Raw genomic sequence first — 19,887 nt, forward strand, 5'->3', positions numbered from 1 at the left:
TTCAAATTTTTAATTAAATTATAAACCTGATTCTAAAATTTTAATTTAATAATTATCATTTTAGTCGTAAAAAATTTCTTGGTCACACCTTTCAGAAGCCATATTTCAAAATCGGAGTATTTCCAAACACATATGAAAACATTTTTTTCTTATTTTGACCTAAGGAATTTCTTAAATTTTTATATTTTTCTAAAACATCCTCTATACATATGTACACATATACAGGGTGACAAATAAGTGACCAATTGGAAAATAAAAGTAGATTGGGTCAAACTGAAAAAAGAAGTCCTGTGTCATTTTTTTATAACATTTAATAAAAGAGTTATTATTACATTGAATAAAGTTTAGTGCGCCGTCGTAACAGCGGAGCGCACACTATCAAGCGTGTGGCTCACCGACCAACTCACCGCTGATGCCTGGCTAAAAGTTGATGCTGATTGATCAGTTCTTACTCAATAATAACTCTTTTAGTAAGCGTTATAGAAAAAAATGATTTCATTACAGGATTTCTGTTCAATTTATTGTGCTCTACCCGCTCACGAGCGTTGTTTAAGATGCTCTGGGACATCCTGTATAAGGAAGATTCAAAACAATCTGATGTTCTTAAAATGTCATATTCTTGAGCGAATTTTGAGACAATATTCCCTTTTGCAAAATTTTGTCCAAAATTTTTTAATTATAATTGCAAACAGTTAGCTACTTACGAGTTTAGTACAACTGGCAGACAAGGATGGCGCAATGCGTCACAAATATTTTAAAGACATAAAGTTGTTTTGAATCACCCTGTACATATAACATGACACACGCGCACGCGCACACACATCACACGCACGCACGCACGCACACACACATATATATATATACTTTGTAAATGCCACTTATAGTCAAATTAATACTGTCAATAATTGCGTCTTTTTAAGCCTTACAATTATTAATATGATACAAGTATTAATTTGACTATAGGTGGAATTTCCAAAGTCAAATCAAGATCAACTTAAAATTTTTAAATAGAAACCCTCATTTTTTATTGCATATTCTTGTAGCTTATCTCGAGAACTTTTCGAAACATTATAATAAAGGATTTTTCCATTAAAATTTTTTTTAGTTATTTTGTATCTTAATCTGACATATTTTAGTATAAAATATAAATTATCTCGAAAATTATTTAAGGCCATTGCACGTTAAAAAATTTTAGTCGTAAAGCCGTAAGTAAATCAACCAATCACAGTTCAAACATTCTTATGTTTTAGAATGTTTGATTGTGATTGGTCAATTTTCTTACGGCTTTATGATTACGATTAAAATTTTTTAACGTGCAATGGCCTTTAGTGTTCGATAATTGTATTGTAATACTTTTATGTACAGAATAATAAGATGAATCAAATGGTATACAGAAAATAATTATTTTTTAAAAAAAGTATGCAAGTATTTGCAATATATTTTTTTATCCTTATAAAAAAAATTCAATTTCCTTTTTTACCCCCTTAGGGACAGAATTTCCAAAAATCCTTCCTTAGTGAGTGCATACATCATAAAAACAATGTATCTTCCAAATTTCACGTTCCTAGGTTAAATGGTTTGAGTTGGGCGTTAATGAGTCAGTCAGTCAGTCAATCAGGACTTCTTTCTTATATACAGTCCTGCAAGGTGTGAGTGTCCTGCAAAGATTGTGCCAACGCTCGTAAGCGGTTAGAGCATAGTAAACTGAATAGAAAAGTCCTTTACCATTTTGCAATTTTTGCAATAATTATTGAAATATGTACCCCAAAAAATGTCGAAAAAAGTGGACACTCAAAATGATTGCGATGACATACTACCGTATGCAATAAGCCTATTCTCACAACCAATATATTCTCTTCTGTTCTTCTTTATTCAATGGCCCTTCTCCGCCCATACGTGAAGATCATATAAAGAGACTTTTATCAAAAAATGACACATTCCCAGCAAACACAGAATATAACTATTATATAACATAGAAATAACACACAATATAACAGAAGTTATACGTTATTAATATTGATTACATAATTTTCTTTTGTAACTACAATATAACTGTGTTTTAAAACTGTTATATTTCTTTTTTATTTACTGATTATAATAGTATAACAGCAATATCACCGAAATATTACACGTTATATAACAAATGTTACATTAGCATTACTTTAATGTTATATAACGTATTTATGAAATATTTTCCATTATAATTCATTCGCTTACCGCTTTGCGGCGCGCTCCTAATTATCTATATCCCGCATTCAAGTTCTTGTCATGATCATATATGAATCCTGCAAAATACAGCTATATTATTATTTCTATCAGTTCAATTTCTTATATGATTCCCATAGAGAATTCAGATATTAAACTGATTTTTGGAAAATCGAACAGATAAATGTCCGATTTCATTTATTTAAACAATTTCCGTATATATTATACAAAATTATGTGTGATATATACGATCATGTATAGTTTATATATAACCATATACATTTGTATATGGGCATATATTTCATATATATTTATATTGCCTTATGTATAATTATATATCGGTTTTTTTCCCAAGTATATTTATAGTAACAAAGATATGTAATCTTATAATCAATTTTATATTTAATAACAAAGATTCTATATTTAATAACAAAGATATATAAGTTTTGTAATCTCAATTCTAAACCTTACATATTTATACTATTATATGTATAACTTTTTATTAATTTTTTATACATATTATATAAGTATTCGATAATTTTTTGAAAAATTATATAAATTACAATTATATAACATTAACTTAAATTACAATTATGTAACATGTTACTTACCTCTTATATTAATGTTATATAACTGTAATTTATATGAGTAAGAAATTACTACTAACGTGTATATAACCTGATACATTCGTGTTATATTGCGTGTTACATTTCGTTTTATTATGACAATATAACAGTTATATATTCGTATTTGCTGAGTTATTACGATGTATACGTTTTTTGTTGTCAAATTTTAATTTGTTATATCTCCTAAACCAATACCGTCTGTCACTTAATTTTTGCATAACATTCTTAAATCGTTTGCAACCTGGGCGGGCCAGTCGGGAGAGTGAGGATGTTTTTCGCCGTAACCGTGCAGACTCTAACCTTTTATGGGGCTCCAATCTTCGTAAGCGTCATGACCACGCATCAAGCAGATGTGCCAGCCAGATGGCGATGAGTTACCCGCACAGTCTCGGGTGTGGTAGCTAGGATCCTGACGAATCTGCTCCCGCTGGAGCTCCAAGTGTACGCCCACGTGTACAAGCACACAGAAGCTCCAGAACAGGGGAGTAATTTTGATCCCCAGAATCATAACTATCCTGAGGCACCAGATACCAGTGGTCTTTGCTACATAACTGGAAAGTTAGTCTAAACGACTAGCAATTAGCGAGACAAAGGACTGTCGTGGCCGTCCAATCCTGTCTACAGGAGTGAGTGGACAGGGTCTAGGGAAAGGTAACGTTTAGAATGACACAGACTCACGGTTGTTTCGATGTCGAATAGGAAAGAAGCGCATTACCACCATTGCGAGGAGGAAGAGGACACAGCGTAGCACACGCTAGAATATTGTCCGGCGTGGGAGCTGCTGTCGTATCCTTATAGATAAAATCGGAGAGGACCTCCCACTTCCCATAAAAATTAGTAATGTTGGGAAGCAAGAACGCATTTATCTCTTTTTGTGAACAGATAATGTCGCAGAAGAAGACAGCTAAAAGGATAAGACGCGGCCAAATGATTCATATTCATAATCCTTTTCAGCGCAGGTATCAGAGGAGAAAAGATGAATGGCCCCGGCAATTTGTATATCGCCGGAAAATTTCCATCCCTTTCTCGTCCTATATATCCATCAAGGGATTTGAAATAACATTGGAGACAGGACAGGGGTAATTAAGTCGTCCCTTCATAAGGCGTCGTCAAGGCGAACATCGGGTGAAATGGACACCCGGGAGGGTTTTAGTAAATATTCTCTGGGACATCTTTCTAGAGCGAATCCCATGTTGTAGTGCAACGACAGCTCTGCAGAATACGCGTAAAAGCATTTCCCCCTCGATAACAAAAAAAGGAAAAAAAAAAAGACATGATCTTTTATGCAGTTTTACCTATTATGATTTCCATAGAATATTTCCATCAAGGTAATTTGAAAACTGTTGTAAGAACAATTTTAAATGTAAAAACATTGGAAAATATAATAAAAAGAAATAAAATGTTTAATATCTAATAAACAAAAAATACTACTTAAAATATATTAATATTATTAAAAGAGAACATTATTAACATATTGGATAATAGAAATATATATATTTTTAAAATTTATACATATCAAAATTAGATGCAATTTAAATTCATAAATAATATTTTATTCTTTGAGTTTTGCATTTTTAATCCTGGAAGTATCAAAAAGTTGTCTAATTTTGTAAAAATTTTGTAAATTCAATTTTAGTAGATAAGATAATTTGTCGCACTGTAGAGACTTATATGATATTTTGTAATATTTATCACTTCGAAGTGATGCCCATCATTTTGCAGATTTAAACTAGATATATCGTAAAGAAATATATATAGATAACAATTTATGTTGTTAAATACATCGTGAAACAAGCACAAATATCTTTTTCGAAACCATCTCACCCTGGTGGCAGAGCATTCAATATGATGAAATCATATTTGTAGTCGCAATATTTAATTTCATTCAAGCATAACTCTCATATTTTAAAAAAGTTAAAAATATTCTTGGGCTTATCTTCAATCAATTAAAATATGAAACAAAAATGTAAATATATCTCAGATATATACATATATACATATATTTGATAAGACTAATATAAAATGAAATAGCTTATAGGAATAATATACATCTATATTCAGAAGCCAGTTTTGTTTATTGTTATTTTTAACAAATTACTGAACAAATACTGTGAAGAGGAAACAAACTATATTCTTTTCCCGTTTTGCTTAAAATGATTGTATCACAACCCATAATGAGATTATATTTGTTTTGTACTTTAAATATACTATAAATGCAGCATCATAATGAAGAAATATATATGCGAAACACATGTGTGAAAAAATTTACAATTCAATTTTTTTATAACCAAGTTATCAAAAAAATACATTATTCGCACATTTAATACACAATTAAAAAACGTAAAAAATTAAAACAAAAAATAATAATAATAATAAATAAGAAATTAGGTTAGGTTCCCTTAGGTTATACTAGCTCTTTGTTATAATAGTATCGCATATATATCAAACTGTTTAATACTATTTAGAATTACATTTGAAAATTTTTATATATATATATATATATGTATGTGTGTGTGTGTGTGTGTGTATATAATGTCGATTATATATATTTGAATATACTATCAGAAAATATGAAAACGATAAATAGAGAAAAACTCCATGTTGAATGTGAAAATTGATACCAACTTCAATGTAGTTAAGTGTGTGCAAATAAAGATATCCACCTTATCTTCATTTAAGATGTATGTAATGCCATTTGTCGACTGAAATCATATATAATAACATATCATATAACCAAAATATAAAAACAATTAAGTAAATAAAACTATTAATTATAATTTTTTGTGTGCAATTATTAGTAATGTTATATGAGTTGAATATTTAATTAAATCCTTCGCATTATAACTCTTGTTACAGTTTGGCATGTATAAAATAACATTTGTCAACTATAAATAAATTATAATATACATTACATATATATAATATAATCATATATATAATATAATAATTACATATATATAATACATAAATAAATAAAAAATAACTTTAATCTATATAAAATAAAATTTATTATTTATTTCTATCACGCTATTCACATAACTTACCTATTGGTTCTACAGATAGAGGTTCTACTGGCTCAGATTCATTTCCTAAAACCTCTTGAGCAGCTTCTGTGGTAATCTTAAAAGGACTACCCTCCACTGTTACATTAGAACTGTAAAAACAATATGTATGTATATATGTATATATATGTATATATGTATACAGGGTGTCCCAGATTAATGGGGACAAAACTCGCAGATAGAACGGACCAAACTGAGTCGAAAAATCCTTTATCATTTTGTTGTACAACATTTAATAAGCAGATTATTATTATTAAAATCTGGTCAATCATCGCCGATCTTTAACCGGGCGCACGTCGGTGAACCGCGCACCTAGTGTGCGTGAGCGCTCAGCTGTACAGCACGGCTTATCGACATGCGCCCAGTTAAAGATCAGCGATGATTGATCAGATTTTACTCAATAATAATTCTTTTATTAAGCGTTGTACAAAAATGATAAAGGACTTTTCAACTCAGTTTGGTCCGCTCTATCCGCTGCACACGAGTTTTGCCGCCATTAATCTGGGACATCCTGTATACATATATATCTAGAAGATGATGCTATTTCTAATAAAATAGGGCACCCTGTGTGTGTGTGTGTGTGTGTGTGTGTGTGTGTGCGCGTGTGTGTGCGTGTGTGCGCGCGCGCGCGCGCGCTCGCACGCGTGTGTGTATGATATAACATATGTATGACATAAACATATTAATTTATATGTATTATATATAATATGATACTAAAACTGTTGTACAATGAATGGGGGTGCCATTATTCCGTCAAAAACAAATATACAGGGCATCCTGCAAAGATTGTGCCAACGCTCGTGGCGGGTAGAGCATAGTAAACTCAACAGAAAAGTCCTTTACCATTTTGTTCTATAATGCTTAATAAAAGAGTTATTATTGAATAAAGTCTAGTCATCGCTGATCTTTAGGCAGGCGCACGTCGGTGAGCCGCCTGGTAGTGTGCGTGAGCTTTGTTTACTGTGCTTTACCCGCTCACGAGCGTTGGCACAATCTTTGCAGGACACCCTGTATAATATATAATATGTAACAAATATATAATAATTTTTGTATTCAAAATTCTATTACCAAAAAAAATTTCATAATTTATCAGAAACATATTTGATTCGAAGAATCAATTAATTAGGCATCTTTGTAAAAAAGGATGTCAAATTTGAGTCAATTTCTACCCATTAGAAGTAACTTTAGTGGATTAAATTTACATTATATGAGTTATCTAATATATAAAAATCATAATTGTATCACTAGTAGCCCATGAAGTTACCTAATAACATGGAGTCTTCATTTTTATTTTTTTTACTTATGTATATAATTAGCATTCATATTATGTTCCAAATTCATATGAAAACCTCTAAAAGAAGAATAATGAATTGTATTTGTAACAATTTTCGTATCATATTATTTATCGAATAGAAAATAAACTAGAAACATAATTAGTTACATCTTTAGAGAATACATATCAGCGAGTCATTGAGTTATATAACAGGGTGATTTTCAAAATGTTTCCACGGTTTACCAGTGATATAATTATGATTTTTGTATATTAGATACCTCATATAATGTAAATTTATGGTCCAATAAAATTACTTCTAATGGGCAGAAATCGACTCAAATTTGACATCATTCTTTATATTTCTAATCAATTTTTGGATTTGAGGACATTGACATTGCTTTATTTTTAATTAAATATAACTATTTTGCGTATATTTTAGTTTCTATCAGTCTCTATGAAGATTATGATGTATGGTATATAGTAACAGAGAATACATATATTATTTTGGCCAACGTATATAATTTTAAATCCTTTTTTCCAAATTTAATTTTCTCGAAAACAATCTCATATAAAAAAAAAATTATTTTACGTTTTTAACTTATTTTTTTACAAAAAATCACGCTATTTACAATTATATTGGAATTATCATCATATAAAACATGATTTATAAAGAATTTACGAACCATATTATTCCACTAGTTGGACCTTCCTGTTTTAATAAATTTTGCCAATGTTGATGCACTTCATCAATAATGTGTAGTGCAAAATCTCGAGGTTTTGCTTCACCATTAAATGCAAATTGATTTTCCAGTTTTCCATCTGGAATTTTATATATCTTAAACCATTCAATTGTGGCTTTTAATAAACCTGGATAATGTTTCTCGATGTCATTTATATCTGTAACAATTTTTATAAAAATTAGATGTGATATAAAATTTATAATTTTATTTGAACTTTTAAATTTCTTAAACTTATTCAAAGAATTGTTATAATCATTTTTATAAAAAACTAAAAAAAATAAAATAATTATTAATTACTATACTTATTTTTGCTATGTTATTTATATAGTCAATATTATTAGGTATCCTTAAATTTTTCTTATTTATTAATAGATGAAAATAAATACAACTGTCAATTTCAACTAATTGCTTGTATAATAGTTGTTTGAACAATGTATCGACGATGATACGATATGAGCTGCGCAATATCTTATCAATTTAATAATTTTAATTTGAGATAATCCTTGCAATAATAAAATTTGGGCGTTTATTTACTTTCATTAAGTTCAAGACTTATTAACATTTTAGAATATTAATTTATTAAAACATAATTTATTAAAACAAACGGAACTAAAACTACGTAAGAAACGGAAATAGAACAGAACTTGAACAAAACAAAGAATAGGGTACTAAGTTTCTAAAAAGCAAGAAACAATTTAATACATATACTCAAATAGCCAACTGTCTATGAGATTGCTGTCATGTTGCCAACAATTGTCGAAACAGCTAATTTTTAAAAACTAGGGACAAGATGCAACAATATTGTCTTTGTTGTATTGAACACAACAAATAAATGTTAATTCTGATTCTAAGAATGGCATGGCAACATGTTAGCACTGATTTGTTAACAAACAAGTAAACAAGAGATTTGACAGTAACTTCACGAAGTGAATCAGTTGACGTAATTAAATGGGATAAAAAGCGGGTGGAAGTTCAAATTCTTCCCTTCAAAATGCCCTTTCAGAACTCGATATGATAATTTTTAACTGAGTTATGTCAATTTAAAAAAAGTAGGTTTTATTAATAGTGGCGATCGTGGCGCAAAAGAAATGTGTGTTTACTTTCTTCTATGCCAAAGATCTCAAGTTCAAATCCAGCCCGAGCTTAAAAATATCGTAGGATTTCACGGTCGCCACCTCTCGGCAGGCAATGACAAAAACCTGCTGAGAGTATCTTGCCTGCAACGGATGGTGGATGAATTAATTCACTATCTAACGCAGCCGGTCCCAAGCCCGGGTTAAAAAAGAAGGGTTCGGGGACAAGGCCAGCAACCTACCCCCGATAAAAAGCATTTGACGCTCACAGGACCGATAATTGTGCCTCGCGAGGCAAAATGATCGGAAAAAACAGGCTCTAAGCCTAATTCAAGAGGAAGAAGAAGAAGGTTTTATTAATGTTAAATTGTGATTTAAAATGTATCTGTCGCTTTTATTAATTCTACCCGCTGCAATTCTGTTCAAAATGTATCGCATTGAATATTTGAAATCACATCAAATCATAATCTTCATCATTTTTTTTGTATAACGCTTAATAACATAATTGTTATTGAGTAAAGTTTGACCAATCATCACTAATCTTTAGCTGGGCGCACGTCGGTGAGTTGCGCGCCTGGTAATGTGCGTGAGCGCTCAGCTAAAGATCGGCGATTTTCATAAAGTACAGCAGATTTATAATTGCTTTGCATTACACTCGTTCATGTATACACTGTTGCCATGTTTTTCCAAAACTAATTAAGTGGCCAGATTCTATCTTTAAGGACTCTAGTATACATGAACGAATGTAGTGCAATGCAGTTATAATTGCGTTGTATAAAAATGTTTCATATGCAAGTCTTATTAACAATTGTTATCAATGTTTCATACATATGTTGTATTGTTTCATATGCAAGTCTTATTAACAATTGTTATCAATCAAGTTTGAAAATTATTAGATGATTTATTTCATATAAAATAAAATGTGCCAAAAGCCGATTAATCAAATTAATATAAAATAGCAAAACAATAACCATATAATTTAAATTAAATAAAATAATATTAAAAAGTTAAATATTGTTATATTATTATTAAAAATATTATTCTTAGAATATTATATTAAATATAGTTATATTATTATATTTAAGTTAATTTTTTTATTCTTTAATTTAAAAATTTATAAAAAAGTACGAGCTATCCGTAATTTTCTAATTTATATAATTAATAATAAAATTACATGAATAACAACGATTATTCATCAAAAAATATAGAAGTATAGATCGTAAATAATAATATATATTTCTGATGCACTATTTTGTAATTATCCGTTACTAATTTGTAATTATCCGTTATTTTTAGATTAAGGCCACTTAATTAGATAAGAAATTTGAAGGATCTGGATATCTATAATAAGCAAAAAAAACTCTTGCATTTTGATGAAAAAAAAGAATGATATGCCTAAAAAAATTACCTTTTTAAAAAAAAGGTAAAAAAAGGCGCCAAGTACACACGCTATGTGAAAAAATATTATACTTGAATAAAAATTTTAAATAAAAATATTTTCTATAAAATAATTATTTAAATTTCCTACAAAAATAATGATATCAGAAAATTGCGCCAAAAGAATAAAAATTTTTATGCTATAAAATTTATTTTTTTTTATTATTATTTAAATAAAAACAATTTAATCAAATTGTATAAAATAGTTATTTAAATTTAAATTTCCTAAAAATAATGATATTGAAAATTAATGCCAACTGAATAAAAATTTATATTGTAAAATATTTTTATTTTATTATTTCCAATATTAAGAAAAATTATATTTAATAAATCATTATAATTAAAGGAATAATATAACTAAAATAAAGTTATTTTGTAAATAACTAAATGCACAATATACACACATCTAAGGCTTTGGGATATAATTATTGAAGGAAAATTTTTCATAAACTCTACATCGCTTAAGACAAACTTACTTACACTTACCTATAATATTTTTGTGATGTAGAGTTTATGAGAAATTTTCTTCAATAATTATTAAATATAATTTTTCTTAATATTGAAAATAATAAAATAAAAATATTTTACAATATAAATTTTTATTCAATTGGTATAATTTTTCAATATCATTATTTTTGTAGGAAATTTAAATTTAAATAACTATTTTATACAATTTGATTAAATTGTTTTTATTTAAATAATAAAAAAATAAATTTTATAGCATAAATTTTTATTCTTTTAGCGCAATTTTCTGATATCATTATTTTTGTAGAAAATTTAAATAATTATTTTATACAAAAATATTTTTATTTAAAATATTGATTTACACAAATACGTTTAAGATATGTTAAAAGAGCTGTGTTTTTTAATTTTCTTAGCTTTCTTTAGGTAGAGGCACAAAAAATTTTTGAAAATCATCTCAAATTTTTAAATGGAAATCTTATTTTTAAATAGATCTTATTTTTGATGAGCTATAATTATAAAGAAAAACATAAGGAGAAAGAAAGAGAGATAGAGCTAATGACCTTTAATATTATGAGGTAAACTTTGAATAAAAAAATCCAGAAAAACAAGATGAATAATAGATGAATATAATAAAAATAAAAATTTCGAACAAAATTAATTAATTTGATAAATATTCACACAAGGTCAGTTCCTTTAAAAGTCAATGACCTTCACATATATTGTTAAGATCATGATCCTGAGTAACCAAGAAATTTTCGCCGTCACTCATTTGTTAAAAAGTTATTGATAAAAAACATGACCACACAAACAAATGTTGAAAATAAATATTTTTCTTATTTATTTGTAATATTACGTAATTACATATTTTTGTTATTCTAATTTTATCATAGAAAATATGTTATTTCTAACATATAAAATATTACAAAATAAATAAAATTTGTTTAAAAACAACTCATAAATTTTTGTTTAAAAGAATTTATTCTTTTGAAGAATTGAAGCATTTTTTGAGATTATGAAACAAATTTATCCAATTAATAATAACATTAATATTAAATATATTTATTGATAACATATATTCATTTTTTAAATATATATTTGATATATATTTAATTATAACACATCTCCATGATAATCATTAGTATTAAATTATTGTCTGTATATCATTAGTCACAAAGTGAATGCGGAAGCGCGGAAGACGCCTCATTTAATAAAGTATTATCTTTTGGAATCATTTGACATTAATAATATGTTTCCTTCATGTCTCTTCCGGATTTGATACATTTCAATGCACTATATGTTTACTTATCACTTCAATAAAATTTTGATACATTTTGTTTCCTTATGTTTATTAACATTTTACTATTAACCTCGAAAACATGAAGCAATGTATTGTCAATGTTTATTAAATAATTCCAAAAGATACATTGCAAAGGATTTGTGCATCTTTTAAAAAGGATATTCAAAAGTATCATGAACAATGGACTTTGTGCACCTTATTAAATAAAATTATTTTGTTCGAAATATTATTTTTTTATACTTTTTTACCTGTCTATGACTTATTCTGTTTTTCTGCATTTTTTCATTTCAAGATCATGATCAAGATATATGGTTGTCAAATTCGTCTTTACGAAATTAAATGGTTTTAACTAAAGTCTATGGTGAGTATGCTCATCGCTCACAAAAGTTGTTTGTGTTAAAAATAACTATGGAAAGATAAACACATTTTTTTATGATATATGGCTATATTAATATAATATATTAATATAATAAAAGTTATAATGCTGTTCATAGAATAAATATAACGACATATGATTTGACAATTGAGGATTATTTTAGGAATGATACAAGTTTTATCAGCTTTAAATTTTATATCTGATATTAACATTTCATTTATGATTCTGCAATACAACTCTCGATTTTCAACAGTGATTAACATCTTTAAGCAGATAACACGTCAATTGCCAATAAAGAAGTTGGAACTTTTGTAAATGATTACTATACTCACAATAATTTAATTAAAACTATTTAACTTTATGTTATTATGGTTATTAATCTATTTACTTTATTTTAGAAGATATGGAGTGACTATTTATACTGGGATATAATATGTTTCATATATAAATATATTATATATGTATAATATAAATATATAAATATATATATATACAAATATATAATATACATAATATTTTATATTTAAATGTATTATATCATATTTACCATTCATTTGGTTTGCCAAAGGATCATTAACATCAATTACAATAATCTTCCAATCAGTCTCACCTAAAATAAAAATTTTTTAGAATAAAATATATGTATGTGTGCTACAATATTTTATTTGTAAATTATTTTAACAAAAATATTTTATTTTTCTTTTTATATTAATCTCTATTTACCTTCATCAATGAGTGCCACTGTTCCAAGAACTTTTACTTTCAATACTTCGCCTCGCTTCGCAACCTATATAAATGCAAATATTTCTTTCAATATTTATTGTATGTAAATAAAATCATTTATGCAAAATATATGCTGCGATTATTTTTTACCCTGTAGCCTATTTCAAGAACATCAATAGGATCATTGTCACCTTTGCAGCCTGTTGCTTCATCCAAAACATCAGGATTTTCCCATGTCTGTGAATTACATATTAATAGCAGTATTATTATATTTTATATAAAAATAATTAATTATAATACTAATTAGCTTAATGATAATTATAATATTGACTTACTAACTTTTATCAAACTTTTTATCAAACTATGAATTATATATTCTTTTTTAAGAAACTTTTTTAAAAACAATGTTAATTGGGAAATAAAATAGCAATACAACTAGTAAGAATATTAATTAAGTGATCCAAAAAATGATCGACAAAAATAATTGTAGAGTCTCAATTACATATACATACATGCATACGTGGTAGTAGCATGCGTACGTGCATGCATGCATGTATGTGAGCGTGCGTGTGTGCATAAGTGCTCGTCACGTACGTACAAGATGTGTAGCAAGACATCTCATACAGTATACAGTTATACAGGTTATCCCATTGTAAGGAATGAACCGATATCTTCAACGAAGCGTTTTCATCAAAAATGTTTCAGACAAAAGTTGTGTCGTTTCAAAGGGGACATAAGATGGTGTCATTAATTTGACCTTAAATAGTTGCTTGAAGGTTACATGAAGGTTACAATTTTTTAAATTGAACTGCCTACTTTTTATTGCTTATTTTTGTAGCTTATCTCGAGAGCTTTCCAAAAACGTATTATAAAGCTAAATTTTTCATAAAGTACTTTCCAAGTTATAAGGCTTGAAAGTTACAGTACCACGGTATTAGTATTACCCAAGATGTATCACGCGGAAGTTCCCTGGTCGGATTTACACCTCTATATATATATATATATATATATATATATATATATATTTAGAGGAAAGGGCCAGATTCAATTTGGGAAGAGCCCAGATTCAATTTGGAGAGATATTATGACTCCCATGGATTATTGTTCCATATTGAAGTAACTACATTAATTATTTGTTTGGTAACCTCCTATTTCGACAGTGGGAAGACAAATTTTGCATTCAGATATGTAGTTAATTTCTTCGTTAAAAAATAAACAACCTCCACGAGGTACACCTTGGATAATGCTAAGCGGTATTGTAACTTTCAAACCTCATAACTCGGAAAATATTGTATGAAAAATAGCTTTATAATATGTTTTTGGAAAGCTGTCGAGATAAACTACAAGAATATGCAATAAAAAGTAGACGGTTCCATTTAAAAAATTAAGGTGACTTTCAAGCAACTATTCAAGATCAAAGTAATGACACCATCTTATATCCCCCCCAAAACCATACAATTTTTATCTGAAACATTTTTGCTAAAAATGCTTTGTTGTAGAATTATCGAGATGCGTTTTTTAAAATGGTACACCCTTTCCACTTTGGGAGAATACTAAATTTTGTAAATAAAAAAATACAACATTTAATTAAACTTTTAATTAAGAACTATAACAAATCTTTTCATTTTAATTTTTCTACAATTAAGTTTCTCAATTTATTTAAACTAATTTTTTATATATAATACAAGAGTAAACATTATATTTATTTAATTATAAATATTAAAAATACCTAATATATACATTATATATACTAGTATACTATATAACAAGTACAAATTTATTTGTACTTATATAAAGTCTCCCAAAACTATACCAGACTTCCTCTTAATGGCATATTCCTTAGAAAATTTCAAAACGAAAATCCTAATACAAAAATAAATGGAAAAACATATAATGATCATGCTATTGTAAATTTATATGATAATCATATCATAAAAAGGACACCCCATTTATAGAGCACTTTTTTTACTTGTTATTTCACCTGAGCGTGCGAAATCTCAGTTCTCTCATTCGTAAAATATAATCGCTTTCCGTTTAAAAACTATTATAGCCTCGACATTTTTGTAATAGGTTTTTCGTCTTGAAATGTTCTAAGAAATCTGCCATTAAGAGAAAGTCCGGTAGTTTTGAAACACGTGTGTGTATGTGTGTATATATATATAATACACATAAATGTACAAATAAATTTGTATATTGTCATTTACATCAATACAAATTTATTTGTTTAGATAAATACATACATACATACATATATATATATACATACATACATACATACATACATACATACATACATACATACATACATACACACACACGCGCGCGCAAGCACGCAACACGCCATACACGCATGCGCGCGCGCGCACACACATACACACACACATATATATATAAAATCAAAATACAATTATTAGAATTTCTACCTGTGGCAGAGCTCCATAATTCCATATGTATCCATGATGAGGAAAACAATTAGCAACAAATCTTAATTTACCATTCTTAACATCCTGCTTAATAGGATTCAAAGTTTCTTTTAAACAGATTTCCATTTTAGCATTTGTCCATCGAGGTATTTCAACAACCATATTCATTATTTTATTCTTTTCATCGGCATAGAGTGGAATGTCATGCATGGGTGAAATTGGTATTCCCAGATCATTTTCTATATAAAAAAAATAAAGATATGTATTAAAAGAAAGATATTGATAATATTAAAAACAATATATACATTTTTACATATGTAAATATCTCTTTTAATATGGAAAAAATAATATATGATTTAAAATAATATATGATAATAGAATATTGCATAAATATATATGCATATATACACGCATGACATGCGCATGCACGTAACATGCACACACATAGAACATAATCAACACTACTTCTTTATTTTTTCCTTATAGTATTTTCACATAAATTAAATGGTGCAGTAACACGCTATGTTAATGCTAAAAATATAGCTGTTATTAAAAAAATCATTTACAGAGCAGTTTTCTGCTTAAAAATTAGCATTCTAGTTATAAGAATGAGCAAACTTGGAATTCTTGAACAAGCTACTATAAAAAAGGCTGTTACAGCTTATGCTATGAATTAAAATTCCTTAATTACTTAATGTTAGAATTTATATATAAAATTGAAGGCAATTGTGTGTCATTGGCAAATTCAATAAAACAGTATTGAATTATATAATACTTATTAATATTAAAAAATATTAATGGCACATTGCGTGCAAATGTTGCGGTCTTGACCTCGACCTTATGAAAATTATATGTAGTTTTCATCACCAGCTTCCGCGATTGTCAATGATATGAGTTACATCAATTATATTTACTTACTAAAAAATATCCTGTAGTCCGTGCTGTTGAGCGCACCTCTCTCAACAGTTGTATACATATTTTGGTAAAGTTTCACAAATGCAGTAAGTCGTTTCGATACCGGTCCGCCGATTGCTACGAATCGCGATGGAGTAACGAGTTTTAATAAACTTTGACAACGTAACATGCGCAACGTTACTAGGGACATTCTATTGTCGAGCGATGCTTTGCAGAGAAAAACCTGAAAGGTGGTGCTAACTAGATCCACATTTAACCCGAAATTGGCCAAACCGGTCGACAGGAGTGACGGCAAAAGCGGGGAGCACACACTTTTGCATAAGCGCATAACAATAGCATAAGGAAATTGATTGGTTCATTTTCTTATGCATACATTTGTGGACCAATCAATTTCTTTATGTTTATGGTTATGCGCTTATGCAAAAGTGTGTGCTCCCCGCTAAACTCCAAATTGATATTGGAGACCTCGCGTGGTGATAATGCGAAACTCTGATTTCAGGGTCACCAATACTGAGAAATAAATTCTCAGTATATTCTCGATGTTAGGTGTATGTCCACATACGTACAACTTATTGCATCGCTCGCGTGGACGCGCATCGCAGAAAGAAAGAATAGAAAAGAATCAAGAATCACGCGATCCTTGTTTCTCTAGCATTCTAACATATTGTTTTACAGCCGAGATACGGTCTGAAAATGCTTTTCGACCTCTCGTAGCAAACAAGCGCTCATTTTTTGAAAATTTTATATTTGTTCATGCACATAATGCATGAATAATATATATCTAATATGTAAAAATTACATATATGATTAAAAATTGTATGATGATAGTAATAATAATAATAAGTAATTACAGTAGTAGTAATTACAAAAATAATAACAGTAAACAATAGTTCACAGATTAAACTATAATATATAGTATATAAAGCACGGGCACTTTTATTAGATTTAGTAATTTATTGCTTTTTATCGATATTTTATACGTGGTCAATACGATAGAGCGACACAAAGAGAACACAAATGTTAATTCTTGACTGACATTATCTTTTAATAATTATAGATTTAAAAACCAACAAGTATGTTATCTTGACTTTCTTTCATTATATAATGTTATCATGTACGAACATCTGTTGCATAAATATTGATAACAAGAAAGCATTTACAAAAAATATGTAATGGCTCAATGCAAGGATATTCAGTTTATCACACAGTAAACTCAAGTTCAAGTCCACAGACATCTCAAAAAATTTTTTTATTTGTATTGTTATATAAACCTTATTATTATATTTTGTGTGAGAATTATATTTAGAACAATTGTTAAAATTTTGAAAATGTATTGGCTATTTTGTAACTACACATATTACATATGTATATAACAAATTTATTTTATGTATACATTAATATCTTGTAATAAACCAATAATAACTTAGAAGAAAAAAGATATTATTATCTTAAATATATTACATATATTAATATTAACATATTTTAAAAATTTTAATAATTGTTCTAAATATAATTCTTACACAAAATGTAATATTTATATATCAAAATATATAAAAAAGTTTTGTTGAGACGTCTGTGAAATTGAACTTGACAGTCTACTGCATGATAAACTTGAACATCTTGTGCGTAGTTATTACATGTATTATTTACGCTTTCGATCATGCTACCAATACTCATATATGTGCTTACATGGTATAACATTGAAAAGAAACAAAATAATATAATTATTAGTTTATGAAATTATGACTGTTAAAAATAATGTCAAACATTATTTCTTTATCCCACTAATATGATACACAAAGTATCAACAGTAATAAAGAAACAAAAAATCATCAAGTCAACAGGCCCCGCAATTTACATATTGTATATTTGTTCACTTTATTATCTATTATCCTACTATTTTTATTGGTCATCATACAATATTTAATTGCATATATAATTTTAACTATAATTTAAACATATATGCACATATGTGTATACGCAAATATAAAATTCTCAAAGAATGGACGCCCATTAGTTGTGTTGCATTACTGCTTTCAGCCACGAGATGCCAGAAAGCATTTTCAGGCTGTATCTCGGCCGTAATGCAATACGCTAGAGGAACAAGGATAGCACGCGATTATTCGCGTCGATCCTTGTCTGATATGATTTCCCAACAATCGCATTCGTGTGCTCAACATATCGATATTTAAGCGAGGAACATACACTTTTGCATAAGCGCATAGCCATAAGCATAAAGAAATTGATTGGTCCACAAACATATGCCTAACGAAATGAACCAATTAATTTCCTTATACTTATGGTTATGCGCTTATGGAAAAGTGTGTGTTCCTCGCTTTATCTTTACGAATGCTACACATAAAACGTAATAATTATACGTGATAAAAGAGAGAGAAAGAGACGTAATCATCTTTCTTTGTCAGGCGGCCAGGATGTTACCACGAAATAGCTCCATGTTTTGCTGTTAGCTGGACCTTAGGTCAGTATTCATAGTTCGGTTTTATATTTAAGATCATCTTAAGTACGGTTTTAAGATGCTACGCAGCCATTTCATTGGTTAAATGGGATCTTAAGACAATCTTAAATATAAGAACGGACTATGAATACAGGCCTTATTATTAAATACAGATGTAGTGAAATTCATAGTCTTCGTTCTACATTTCGAAAAATTAATATTTTTCAATGCAACTTGTTTTGACATATTTCTTACAGCATTAAAATTAGTCATACAGACCGGATTTTGCAATGTAGCTCTTAAAAATTATAATAAATTCAACAATATAATTCAAAAAATCGATTTTTTAACTAAAAAATCGATCTTTTAAATCGAATCGGAATCGAACATACCTAGCTTGTCTTTATAGTACCTTGTTAATGTCTAAGAGATTGTAATGATTGATATCTGCGTAAATATTTGTTGCTGATAATCTTGATATTTCATTTAATTATGATATTTCATACTTTTTAATTAGCAAATATTGTAAAACGATATTTCTTTAAAGATAATCAGAATAAAGGTATGCATTAATTCAAATTACATCTAAAAAGGCACATATATTAAAATTATACGCCCATATATTATATTATATACATATGTTTATAAATCCGCAAAATTTTCGGTGATATTTTAATCCTACTATTATAACTCCTATTATTATAAATCGCTTAAATTGCCATTTTTGTAATCTTATTAAAAAATTTTTAGATATACAATATATATATATATATATATATATATATATATATATATATATATAAATAAATAAAACAAT

At 28.0% G+C, this 19,887-nt stretch overlaps 1 protein-coding gene across 2 annotated transcripts; it reads right to left on the reverse strand.

The window, feature by feature from the left end:
* Window positions 1-5,322: 5,322 nt before the first annotated feature.
* Window positions 5,323-16,934, reverse strand: LOC126853000 (inorganic pyrophosphatase). Of its 2 annotated transcripts, none has more exons than XM_050598364.1 (8): window positions 16,619-16,932; window positions 15,701-15,939; window positions 13,428-13,514; window positions 13,278-13,341; window positions 13,102-13,164; window positions 7,850-8,063; window positions 5,876-5,985; window positions 5,323-5,533 (listed from the first exon to the last, which is right to left on the reverse strand). In XM_050598364.1, the coding sequence occupies exons 1-8, from the start codon at window positions 16,803-16,805 to the stop codon at window positions 5,502-5,504; spliced, it is 996 nt and encodes a 331-aa protein (XP_050454321.1). In that variant the 5' UTR covers window positions 16,806-16,932; the 3' UTR covers window positions 5,323-5,501. The 2 variants fall into 2 exon arrangements, with proteins under 2 accessions (XP_050454321.1, XP_050454320.1); XM_050598363.1 differs by lacking the exon at window positions 5,323-5,533 and adding an exon at window positions 5,599-5,716 and having other exon boundaries at window positions 16,619-16,934.
* Window positions 16,935-19,887: the final 2,953 nt, after the last annotated feature.

Source organism: Cataglyphis hispanica, chromosome 11 (genome assembly GCF_021464435.1).
Source record: "Cataglyphis hispanica isolate Lineage 1 chromosome 11, ULB_Chis1_1.0, whole genome shotgun sequence".
Classification (NCBI taxonomy): domain Eukaryota; kingdom Metazoa; phylum Arthropoda; class Insecta; order Hymenoptera; family Formicidae; genus Cataglyphis; species Cataglyphis hispanica.